The following is a 14019-nucleotide window of genomic DNA, read 5'->3' as shown; positions in this document are numbered from 1 at the left end:
AGTAGAACTTCTTACTCCAAGTAACGATTGCACATATTCAAACTTTATAGTTTACTTCATGACTGTCTTTACATTTTTAAGACTGAGAAACCATTGAGGAACCGTCGCTGAGACTCCGAGCCTGAGGCGGGAAAATTGTTATTTGAAAGTTCAGCAGTGTAACCTTTTCAAGTGAAAGGAAAAGAACTGACATTTGAATCTGAACTTTTTTTTCTAAAAACGGTAGCCTGAAGATAACAGAATAGACATCCGCTCGTTTCTTATTCGACCTGAGCGTTTTTAGCTGTCTTTTACATCCAATAGAATTAATTCCTCTTATTCAGCAAAAAGATTTACATCCGCGCAAAGCAAATCAAAGGAGAAACCAACAATATTGGGGAGGAGGAACCGTATAGCCTCACACGACAAAAAGACAGCTTGCGTAGAGTTAGAGGAGAGAGAGAGAGTGTGTATGCCCCTAATACGAGTGTGTGAACACACACACACACACACACACGGAGCTGAACCGTGTGACCAGACAGGGGGGCGCTTCTGTTGCTCGCAGAGCTGCATTTCTGTCTCTCAGTTGGGGTGTGTGTGTGTGTGTGTTTGAATCAAGCACGCCAACATGCTCTGTGGGCTACGGAGAGAAGTGAAGACCAGTTTTGGTGAGAATTGCTCTTTACTGAATTCATGGTTGATTCTAAACTAAAAGTGGATCCTTTAGTTTTATAATAGAGATATGTGTGTATTCTCAGCATTGGACAATCTGACAAAGGTGAGAGGAAGTTTGCCAAAGTCTGTTTGATCTTGTTATGTGGACTGGGTTCGTTCTTCATGAAGTTTTGAATGAAAAATCTTATCTGTAGAAGTCAGTCTCCTAAGAGTGTATTGTCGCTGTTGTAATGCCTAATGAATGACACTCAGGAATAGTAAGGCTGACACTATATGTTGTCTTGTATAGTGTGTTTTTGCAGACACAATTTTTCCATCTTTTTTTTCCCCATTTGCTGTAATTGTATAAATGGCATTTTGCCTTTTAAATAATGTGTACTACAACAAAGTACCATAGTATTACCACGACTTCTCGGATATAGTGCAATGGTAAACCTTCAGTCTATATATATATATGAATATATGAATATAGTGATGAATCATATGAATATATATGAATCAGTCTAAATATATTCATATTTCACCCCAAATTTAGACAAATACTAATAATGATACCTAGAATTATAATTAATATAATGCAGAAAAAGAATCTAATCACATTTTTTTTAAATATATATATATATATATATATATATATATATATATATATATATATATATATATATATATATATATAACCTAAAACAGACTTCTTTCTACAGTATATGCAAAATATAATTTCTTCATTTTTTTTTCTTGACTTGAACATGATCTCAGAAAATAACTCGACGTAGATAATTACTCACCTTTTTTTTGTGAAAGTACCTTGGAGTATCATGTAAATTCAATGTAATTTGAATATGGTAATTATCCAGTGCCATGATATACGAGTACCATGATGCCATCATTATACCACGTTACCACAGTACTTTGTGTAAGGGTTGTGTAATGTGTACGAATTCTTTCCCAAAAGCTGCCGTTACTATGGCAATAAAGGGTCTTAAAAAATTAAATGCAGGAAGCTGTCTGACTCCGCGTCTATCCGCTGTAGTTGCTGTTTCATGCGTTCAAATCGACATACAGTAACATGTATGTTTTTGCTGCTTATGAATGACACAGTGTTTGGAGATGAAACCATATTTATGGGCTCCGTTGAGCGAGTCAGGGGACGCTGATCTAATGAAGAGGAGCAGAGGAAGCCGTCACGCAACAGAGCTCAGTCTAATGTTCTCCCTGCGGGGGCCAGACGCAAAGAGAGTGTGTGTGTGTGTGTGTTAGTAATGATGCTTAGACACTAGCTGAGATTGAGAGATCTTATCATCCATAAGCATGTATTGCTTTTCTGTTACCTGAGCAGGAGCAAGTGTTTTCAATCCCATAATCCTGTGAACAATTGCGATACTGTAAAACATCTGCATGAGAATCTGCTGGTTTACACTCCTAATAAAGGCTCTTTATTGGAATCAAATCGATGGTTTAATGGAGAACCTTTGAATGAATTGAATGTTCGGTGGGACTACCTAAAATGCAAAATTGTTTATGCGTTTTTGCCGTTCATTTACATGACAACAGCGTTTTGGGGGCCTGAAAACGCAAGCTTTTGAAAACGATTTCAAAGTGCACGTTTTTTTAAACGATACCGTTTATCGTCTCTGTGTAAACTACAAAAATGCGAATTTGTGAAAATGGTGACGTCGTGTGCTTCCGTGTTACATGTTCAGTCTTGAGCGCATAGTGTTTCTTTACAAAGTGACAGCGCCAACTACTGGCCTGGCATGAATAATACAGCATTTTTTCGTAGATCTGTGTGAACAGGGATAGTTTATCATCTACGTTGTCATCTGCACGCGAAAACCGTGAACGAAAAAAACGTTTATGTTTTTAGTACATCATTTTTGTGTAAACATACCTTCAATTGCTACTCCTAATTTTGTAAATTCATAAATACTGTACAAACTTACCAGGACGACTTAAATACACCAATTATTCTGTGAAAAACAAAACACTTTTTTCTTGTCAAGTATTTTCTTTGGCTCAAATATGTTTCTCAACGGAAGTAAAATTGTCATCTCAGACGTATGCTGCTGACACCTGGTGGTGTGGATGCCACTTCATGCAAAATTAATAGTTTTCAGTATAATCGATGCCATTGTAGAAATACTTGATTCAAAGTCATCCATGTTTCATTTATTCCAAGATCATAACAGCAGCTAGCCTTATCAAGATAAACCTAATCTTTTTTTTTGGCTTGTCACGTGATCTCAACATGGCCGCCACCATGAGGTGACCCACTTTGTGTAGCCTAAAACAATTTTTTTCTAGCTTTTTCTGCTTTTTTTTTATATAACTAGAAACGTTATCTCATGTGAGTCTACAAAATATAGTGTATGCTCATAAAAAGGTATTTTTTTCTGTATTTTCAGTCAAACTGATAGTCCCACCCCAAACACCATTGGTTGAATATAATCAACATCAAGAACCTAAATAAAAAAGTGGGTTGTCGCATGTTTAAAATTTTACAAAAATTCAAGCACTATTTTATAATCAAATCTTTTTCTAATCTTGACAAAACCCATGTTGTTGGAAAGGTCTGAAACTCAAGATTCCATATTTGGACACTGTTTTGTGAAAGAAGTTATATTGACAGAAATGTATTCATTTTTGACAGGCGAACGCATCAGCATTTTTCAGAAGAGGGTGGGTATCAACAGGTGGCTATTTTTGGTATAGCACCTGAACAAAATCTCACACAAACCTCAATTTCTCTGATATCAACTTCAAATTTGGAGCACAACTTGGCTATACATATAGCTTTGATTTTATATAAGTTTTAGAGGCCAAATTATTACTTCAAACTTCTATAACTTGTTTCACTTTCATTTTTTGGTGCGCTATCACTCCAGCAATAATCTGCTCTGCTACACAGTTTCTAAGTACTTGTATTTTCAAATTCAAACATTTCCATTTTGCGAAACAACTAGATTTTTCAAACTTTAAAAGCTCAACATTTGATTGAACCCAATAACAGTGAATATCCATGATAATTGCAATCAAATAATCCATCTTAAAGCATCTCCACTTGAACAAACAGCGATTACGCCAACGGCCACCTTTCTCCACCGCCCACACAATGGTTTGACACAACTTATAATGTGGAAGAGCACAGCGTCCTCCTTTTCTGTCTTTCCTGTGACTAATCTCCCATTTACATTTTGAAACTGCTCATTATACTAATTGTGCCTTGTTTGTCCAGATGCTGCTTTGCTTGTTGCATTGAGTTATTCAGAGGAAAGTGAGTTATAGCGATGGAAGGTGTACTAGGTGTAATTATATGTTTTCAAAGTACAACTCTTTAAATAATAATGGGCGTAATCATCGCATTTTGTAGCGCTGTGAATTGCTTCGCAACTGTGGCAAGTAATGACAAGTTTGATGAGAAAAGACGAAGCAAGTGTTGAACGTGCCCTGAATTAGAACGCTTTGTCTTTCTCAGCACCTCGGGGAGAATTATACACAACTCTTTGCTCAATTAATAGTCTTTCTTCAGAATAAGAAACTCCGGGTGAATATGAAACAAGCTTTGTGTCAAGGATACAGTGCACTTGTATCATAAAAGCTCTATAAATGTCACCCATTTTTCTGTGTAATTCTTAGTCTTTTTGGGTTTCAATAAACTATATATCTTTTTTATTTTTTATTACTGTCTCATTCTGCATTTTAGACACTGGTCGGAAATCATTAGATTTATTTTATTGTATCACAAGTAATTTTATTCTATTATTTTAAAAAAGGGTCAACCTTTAGTATTCTGAACTTCTAAATGTGCTGTGGTAATTGTTTTTGTTAAATCAGTCAACTAATCTATATATTCATATGTTCAGTTTAGTTTTCAATCCCACGGAATACAACATTGAATTGGACAGCCAGTATAAACACGACAGGGGTTTGCTTGTACCTATCTGGCCATCTACTACTGTATGTCCTGATGTCTGGTTGTTAGTCTGTCTGTTTAAATTAGCTTTGAATTATGGTCATGTCCCGAGAGTGGCAATGCATTACATCTCCCGTGGCGAGCGGGAGACGGCCAGAAGGAGGGGTCAGGGGTTAACATGCTGAAATTTGTTCCCTGTTAAACTTCCTACACCCCTGTTGTCAGACGAATAGCTCAAGCTGTCTCACATCACCTTATAACAGTCTTGGAAAGGGCATAAAATAGCATCTTACCTTTTTTGTCTGGGCAATTTAGACTGTTCCTGTGGAGATTAAGCATTGTAACAACATCCTGTCACACGAAATGGGTTTCACTGGTTCTTAAAATATGGGAGAAAACATGTCCCATGATTTTACCTGATGATTTTTTATATCGTTACAGACAATGGCGTACCGTTGATAAATACAGATACCGTTTTATCGCACAGCCCTATTTGTATTAGTAGAAAACCTGTAGTATTTTAGAATGACCATGCTTCCCTGCCTCGTGTCCTTTGCAGGTCATGCAGGATCCCGACCGAGACGAAAACACAGGAATTTTCTTAGCAATGCTAAAACGCACATCAAACGATCACTTGTTTAGCGTTCATGTAAACACTACATTCAGATTCACCAATCGGAGTGAATTCAGTCCGATTGAAACAAAAGGTGTGCATGTAAACATAATGAATGGCGACCGCAGAAACCAAAATCCGAATCCCGGACATCCCGAAATCCGGCGCGCGAATCCGACGTTGGAGGAACAAGAGGCAGCCGCTGCAGCAGAGGAGATTTACGGAAATTTGCGATACAACGTAATTTCTCTTGATTGACTCTTTTCAGTTTAGAGTCAACTAGTAACCTATTTGTATCAATTCTTCTGATACTGTGCTCTGTAACCGGTAGACGTGGCCTCGTAGGGCAGCGAAGCAAGTGCATTCTGGGAGTTGTTGTCTTTCATCCACACGAGCCAAAAATACATTTTCTGGCTTTTCTCAGTCTAGAAGGCACCAACTTCTAAAATAATTTCACATTTCTACTACATACTTGACCCAATTTAAATACACATTCATCTTTCCAGCGGTGAAGTATTCCTTTAAGTGTGAATGACAAACACCTGTGTTTTGTTTCAGTAATTGGTGTGTAGAGGCCAGATAAAAGCCACCGGGGAAACGAGTGATCGTTGATTTTGGTGGACTGAGTTTTTATGTTTCAGCACAGTGAGCGCGACGTTGTTTTGATCTTTTGAAAATGTCAATAAACACACACAGTCTCCGTAAGCCGACCCTGTCCTCTTCCTTACATCTTGAACCTTGTTACAATGTAGCACACTTAAATATCCATTGAGTAAATATTGCGACAAAACTGTTCTTCTCATGAAGCGCACATAGACTTGGTGCTCTCAACACAGCACACACAAATGTCGGCTAAATTGATAAATTGAGCATGTTAGCACGTTGCTAAACTAACAACGTGCTACAGTAAGTTTAATATGTAGCCCACACAAATATTGAGACTGGAGACTCAACTCTCAAATGATTTCACTATGGTTTGATGTTAGCATGTTACTAAGCTAACAACGTAGTATTCTAGAGAGCATGAATATAATACAAGTGCACACACACATATCAGGCAAAATTTTATGATGTGTATTGCTACTTTTTTGTATTGTCCACCATATTGGATGAACGTTTTGGAGCTTCACAATCCATTCTGGTATTGACTATTATTATAAAAACAAGCAATGCTGGCTGCTTAATTGAGCTATTTTAACAACCATGAGGTTGTCGCCTATACATTTTGGAATAGATAGCTGTCAAATGTTGTCCTGGCACACTAGGTTTTGTAACGGATCCAAAATCTTTGCCTTTCCTCACTGCAATGCTAATTAGCATGTTTGATTTGAAAACCATCTTATTTGTTTAGTCCAAGGCACGTCCAATGCATATTTAAAAGGAACAGCTGTGCACACATGAAAGGATGTGATTGGCAGCTGTGAGGCTTAATGGTGTACTTTAAAATACTGGTTTGGGTTAATGTACCTGTAAATATTGCTAAGCGCTATTGCGTTACATTAAACAAATGGATATTTAAAACAAAACAGTGGCAGGTTGAGTGCTTTCAAACACAATTAACCCTTTTATCAAATACACCTCCATCAAGATTTTGGCCGCTGAAAGCTTCAAGACTGTACTAGATAATGACAAAGTTTGGATCATTAACTACAGAATGATGGTACGGAATAAGTATATTATAAGTATTCAAGGAATATCTCTCTCGATTGCTGAACTTAAAATGACCCAACTCCCTAAACCCAAATCGCCTGGAAAAACTTCCAGTCCCAGTTCGTTCATGCCCAAAACCCTGCAAAATTCCGTTACCACATCGCTCTGTTCCCATAATCCCCAGGAAAACGAAATATGTCAATGTGCATAGTGACAATGTGGCACCGCTCAGAGGGCAAACTGCAGGGTTCCCAGTGCGGTGTTTGTGCAGACGTGCTTTGATCTAAAATGCTGGTTCCTACTCACCTCCACATGGTTACAAAGAGCATTTATTTCAGAGGCCTAGACATAAGGGCGGGGAAACGTTGCTGCCGTTGTGCTCCAGAACACACACGCCCCCGCCAATGGTTTCAGCTCCCTGAGAGTGTTTCTGAACAAGACCCTGGATGATTACGGTGGTTAGCCGTGACAGTGTTTTAAAAGCCCTTTCTAATAGGTTTAAACAACCCAGTGCTGCGATTTCATAGTCATGACATATACGGGTGTTAGCAGTCAGTTTTTCCTTTTAACTATTGGCGGAAGTACCTGCTTTTTGGCGTGTTTGCACCGCAGGAACAGGGAATGATTAGTTATAGGAACGCTTTTGGGGAGGACTAGTAGGGTCTATCCATAATAGGTGCTACCAGTGACGTAAGTGTACACTGATTGGCCGAGCACATGCAAAACACTGGCATCCGCCATTTTTAAAAAGCCATGTGAACACACAGTTTATTTCCCACGAACATGGAAAACAGCGATAGATGAACCGACGCAGAAGTGGAAGCACTTCTCAAACTTTATGCTAACGAGGAAATCCAACGCGAGTTTTGAAACAAGCGAAACATGTTTATGTATTTCTGCTCAGCTTGGGCATCAACCACATGGCAACCACTATAATACTTTTTCGTATACCGTTCAACAGTTCTATCTAATAACGTATTAGATAGGACTGTTAAACTGATCATAATGAAGACAGAGCAGGGGAAGTCATTCTCAGCACCGTCACAATTAAAGTCCCGAACAACAACCAGGGGTCTGTACAACGACGTAACTCGCTGCTTTACTACCATAGTACGATGCATCGTTGAAGTAATCAACTAGCTAGTCGCGACTGTTTCCCGAAACCGTAATGTCGCAAATTGGTCGTTCAACCACATTGGTTAATGATGTCATGCAGGTGGTGGAGTAATAACTCCTTTTAATGAATCTGTTGAGATTGAATAATGCTAGATGTTTTGCTATAAATTACTGATATGGCATCTGATGACCATTTCTCATATTTCTCTGTTATTTTGCTTTATTTCCAGATTAAATTTTCTCATATTTCTCTGTTATTTTGCTTTATTTCCAGATTAAATTATAGGCTCGTTCTTAAGCACACATGCGCACTCTTCAAAAACGATGCTTTAAATCTCTTGACAAACTAAATCTCTTGACAAACTTTTGCTCAAGATAAGGATTTATTGAGTCCACATGTCATGCAAACAAGAAGCTTTGCTTCTAACCACAGGTCGAGAGCTGGTTTCGGGAAACACAGACTCGTTGAACTATGCTGATAACGATGGAACTTGCGACCATAGTTGGCTAACGATGCTTTTGGGAAACGCACCCCAGTGCGAAAGGCCGTAATGATAACCATATTAGTGTTCACACCAAGGCGCAATAAAGTTTTGTATAAGACCAGCAAATTTTTTCAATTGTTTTCAATGGGAGCACTTAGCGTCTATTTCACGCTGAATGTTGCGCGCTTAGGGATTTCTTTAGACCGCAGAAGAGTTGAAAAATGTGGGTACATTTTTACCCCTCCGTCCAATCACAGTGGAGGAAGGGCAGGACAAATACCACACCGACCAACCGTCCTCTCTTCACCAATGCCCCGGCCCAAGTTTTGCGCCATATAGTTGCCTCATTGATCAGCCAAAGGTGAAGTCATGTGATCAATTGTACCTACAGTATGTAAATTTGTTTGTGGGTGCACATTGAGTTTGCTAGATTAGTTACTATCGTGTGTGTGCGTTTTGTTGGCGTTTCTTGGAAAGTTTGAATGTGTGAGCATCTTTGTGTATGTGCGTTTTTGCAATCGGTGTGTGGAGCACATATCACCCAAGTCGCAGGTTTCCTTCCTGGGCAAAGCTTCTGGCTGTTTGGTGCTGATAATGGGGAGTAATTACTGGAGGACATGTGGAGTTTAAACAAAGAAAGACTTGAGCTCGCTCAGATTATAGCTACCGTATCTTCAGCTTAATTAGAGCCATTCATTTCAGCAGTTGATTTTAAAAAAGAGTTATAAACGGTGTTCTTGCTGAATAGCCTGCATTCACAATAGTCTTTGAATACAATTTCTGGTGTATCATGATCTGCATATTGTTATAGTAATGTGAAATTTTGTTCTGTAACGTGCAATAATTAGTGGTGCTTTCTAATGCAAACTTCACTGATACTATCGCTCATGAATTATAACTCAAATTATTCAGCAAATTTGTTGTCCCCTCAGATTGACATGAATAACATTACATTACATTATGTATGTATGAATATATATATATATATATATATATATATATATATATATATATATATATATATATATATATATATATTAGTCTTTATACATGTAGCTTGAAGCTTCAGTTTTGTTCCAGGCCCTTGAGGTGAAGCTATTGGATTATTTTTATTTTATTTACCTATTTTTGTGGAATGGCACTTCAGTGCATGACAAAAACAGATGACTGTGTGCTTTGCGAGTTAGGTACCCGTCACAGCTAAATTGCTTCCTTTGATAGGTGACTCGTGAAGGTTTCCAAAACCCTCGAGCAAGCGGATTAGACGAATGCCGCTCATGTGAATGCCGATATGCTGGAGTTTTCTGTGGGCTAGGAGGGAGTTTCGCTGGTTTGGTCTTGTGCTAGCGCTGTAAGCTAATCCCACCGTTGAGCCCTGTCAGTAATAGCTTTCACAAATACAACAATATTGCTCACTGCAGACTGTCCTCGCATTCTCACTCAAGGCATGCATGTTTTTTTTAACACTTGTACAAGTTATATTCTTTTCTTATTTTTTTTTTTTGGCTCGGTCACATAAGGGAATTCATGATTTCAGGAGCTTGAATGTATTGCTGCGTTGTGTCCTGTCTTAATGAGGTTGTGTTTTGAGGCGTGCAGTTCAACGAAAAAGAGTCAAAGTCAATTATGTGTTATTTAGTGGTGCTTGCTAAGGCTTATGAATTTGAACAAACCCCTAACACTAAGCACTAAACTTTGGCACATAAACTATTTGTGGAAAATGCTGACATTAATGAAGGTAATAAAACAATCTAGAGACCAGAATATAATTGAGATTTGAGGGTGGGCTGCTTTGACTTAGGCCATTAAGTAACCACCTAGCAACAAGCCAATCATGCTAAATCCCCTCAGAACACACAACAGTATATCAATGTGCTAATCATGCAACAAACAAAACAAAAAATATAATTCTAAGGACACACTAACAACAGTATAGCAATGTGCTAATCATGCTAAAACCGCAGAACACACTAGCAACAGTATAGCAATGTGCTAATCATGCTAAAACCCCAGAACACACTAACAACAGTATAGTAATGTGCTAATCATGCTAAAACCCCAGAACACACTAACAACAGTATAGCAATGTGCTAATCAGGCTAAAACCCACAGAACACACTAGCAACAGTATAGCAATGTGCTAATCATGCTAAAACCCCAGAACACACTAACAACAGTATAGCAATGTGCTAATCATGCTAAAACCCCAGAACACACTAACAACAGTATAGCAATGTGCTAATCATGCTAAAACCCACAGAACACATTAGCAACAGTATAGCAATGTGCTAATCATGCTAAAACCCACAGAACACACTAGCAACAGTATAGCAATGTGCTAATCATGCTAAAACCCCAGAACACACTAACAACAGTATAGCAATGTGCTAATCATGCTAAAACCCCAGAACACACTAACAACAGTATAGCAATGTGCTAATCATGCTAAAACCCCAGAACACACTAACAACAGTATAGCAATGTGCTAATCATGTTAAAACCCACAGAACACACTAGCAACAGTATAGCAATGTGCTAATCATGCTAAAACCCCAGAACACACTAACAACAGTATAGCAATGTGCTAATCATGCTAAAACCCACAGAACACACTAGCAACAGTATAGCAATGTGCTAATCATGCTAAAACCCTAGAACACACTAATAACAGTATAGCAATGTGCTAATCATGCTAAAACCCCAGAACACATTAACAACAGTATAGCAATGTGCTAATCATGCTAAAACCCTAGAACACACTAATAACAGTATAGCAATGTGCTAATCATGCTAAACCCTAGAACACACTAAAAACAGTATAGCAATGTGCTAATCATGCTAAAACCCCAGAACACACTAGCAACAGTATAGCAATGTGCTAATCATGCTAAAACCCTGGAACACACTAACAACAGTATAGCAATGTGCTAATCATGCTAAAACCCCAGAACACACTAACAACAGTATAGCAATGTGCTAATCATGCTAAAACCCCAGAACACACTAACAACAGTATAGCAATGTGCTAATCATGCTAAAACCCCAGAACACATTAACAACAGTATAGCAATGTGCTAATCATGCTAAAACCCCAGAACACATTAAAACAGTATAGCAATGTGCTAATCATGCTAAAACCCCAGAACACACTAACAACAGTATAACAACAAATTAATCATGCTAAAACCCACAGAACACACTAGCGACAGTATAGCAATGTGCTAATCATGCTAAAACCCCAGAACACACTAACAACAGTATAGCAATGTGCTAATCATGCTAAAACCCCAGAACACACTAACAACAGTATAGCAATGTGCTAATCATGCTAAAACCCCAGAACACACTAACAACAGTATAGCAATGTGCTAATAATGCTAAAACCCCAGAACACATTAACAACAGTATAGCAATGTGCTAATCATGCTAAAACCCCAGAACACATTAACAACAGTATAGCAATGTGCTAATCATGCTAAAACCCTAGAACACACTAACAACAGTATAGCAATGTGCTAATCATGCTAAAACCCCAGAACACACTAACAACAGTATAGCAATGTGCTAATCATGCTAAAACCCTAGAACACACTAAAAACAGTATAGCAATGTGCTAATCATGCTAAAACCCCAGAATACACTAACAACAGTATATCAATGTGCTAATCATGCTAAAACCCTGGAACACACTAACAACAGTATAGCAATGTGCTAATCATGCTAAAACCCCAGAACACACTAACAACAGTATAGCAATGTGCTAATCATGCTAAAACCCCAGAACACACTAACAACAGTATAGCAATGTGCTAATCATGCTAAAACCCCAGAACACACTAACAACAGTATAGCAATGTGCTAATCATGCTAAAACCCCAGAACACATTAACAACAGTATAGCAACAAGTTAATCATGTTAAAAAAAAACAAACACACTAGCAACAGTATAGCAATGTGCTAATCATGCTAAAACCCACAGAACACACTAACAACAGTATAGCAATGTGCTAATCATGCTAAAACCCCAGAACACACTAACAACAGTATAGCAATGTGCTAATCATGCTAAAACCCCAGAACACACTAACAACAGTATAGCAATGTGCTAATCATGCTAAAACCCCAGAACACACTAACAACAGTATAGCAACAAGTTAATCATGCTAAAACCCACAGAACACACTAGCGACAGTATAGCAATGTGCTAATCATGCTAAAACCCCAGAACAGACTAACAACAGTATAGCAACAAGTTAATCATGCTAAAACCCACAGAACACACTAGCGACAGTATAGCAATGTGCTAATCATGCTAAAACCCCAGAACACACTAACAACAGTATAGCAATGTGCTAATCATGCTAAAACCCCAGAACACACTAACAACAGTATAGCAACAAGTTAATCATGCTAAAACCCCAGAACACACTAACAACAGTATAGCAATGTGCTAATCATGCTAAAACCCCAGAACACACTAACAACAGTATAGCAACAAGTTAATCATGCTAAAACCCACAGAACACACTAGCGACAGTATAGCAATGTGCTAATCATGCTAAAACCCCAGAACACACTAACAACAGTATAGCAATGTGCTAATCATGCTAAAACCCCAGAACACACTAACAACAGTATAACAACAAATTAATCATGCTAAAACCCACAGAACACACTAGCGACAGTATAGCAATGTGCTAATCATGCTAAAACCCCAGAACACACTAACAACAGTATAGCAATGTGCTAATCATGCTAAAACCCCAGAACACACAAACAACAGTATAGCAATGTGCTAATCATGCTAAAACCCCAGAACACTCTAACAACAGTATAGCAATGTGCTAATCATGCTAAAACCCCAGAACACACTAACAACAGTATAGCAACAAGTTAATCATGCTAAAACCCCAGAACACACTAACAACAGTATAGCAATGTGCTAATCATGCTAAAACCCCAGAACACACTAACAACAGTATAGCAACAAGTTAATCATGCTAAAACCCACAGAACACACTAGCGACAGTATAGCAATGTGCTAATCATGCTAAAACCCCAGAACACACTAACAACAGTATAGCAATGTGCTAATCATGCTAAAACCCCAGAACACACTAACAACAGTATAACAACAAATTAATCATGCTAAAACCCACAGAACACACTAGCGACAGTATAGCAATGTGCTAATCATGCTAAAACCCCAGAACACACTAACAACAGTATAGCAATGTGCTAATCATGCTAAAACCCCAGAACACACAAACAACAGTATAGCAATGTGCTAATCATGCTAAAACCCCAGAACACACTAACAACAGTATAGCAATGTGCTAATCATGCTAAAACCCCAGAACACTCTAACAACAGTATAGCAACAAGTTAATCATGCTAAAACCCCAGAACACACTAACAACAGTATAGCAATGTGCTAATCATGCTAAAACCCCAGAACACACTAACAACAGTATAGCAACAAGTTAATCATGTTAAAAAAACACACACACAAACAACAGTATAGCAATGTCCCAGCAAACACATTTACGCTGGGGCAACGTCTGTGGCACGTTGCATTTCTGCTATGGCAA

At 38.2% G+C, this 14019-nt stretch overlaps 1 protein-coding gene across 1 annotated transcript in view; it reads left to right on the top strand.

The window, feature by feature from the left end:
• Positions 1-567: 567 nt before the first annotated feature.
• Positions 568-14019, top strand: part of grip2b (glutamate receptor interacting protein 2b) — a 65071-nt gene continuing 51619 nt past the window's right edge. The window contains exon 1 of the mRNA XM_079592334.1: positions 568-647. Coding sequence (XP_079448460.1) covers positions 608-647 — 40 coding nt within the window. The 5' untranslated portion in view covers positions 568-607. The remainder of the gene's footprint in view (positions 648-14019) is intronic.

The sequence above is a fragment of the Phoxinus phoxinus genome (assembly GCF_949152265.1).
Source record: "Phoxinus phoxinus genome assembly, chromosome: 20".
In the NCBI taxonomy this organism is placed as follows: Eukaryota; Metazoa; Chordata; class Actinopteri; order Cypriniformes; family Leuciscidae; genus Phoxinus; species Phoxinus phoxinus.
Note: the sequence above shows the minus strand (reverse complement) of the source record. Positions and strands in the feature narration are given on the sequence as shown.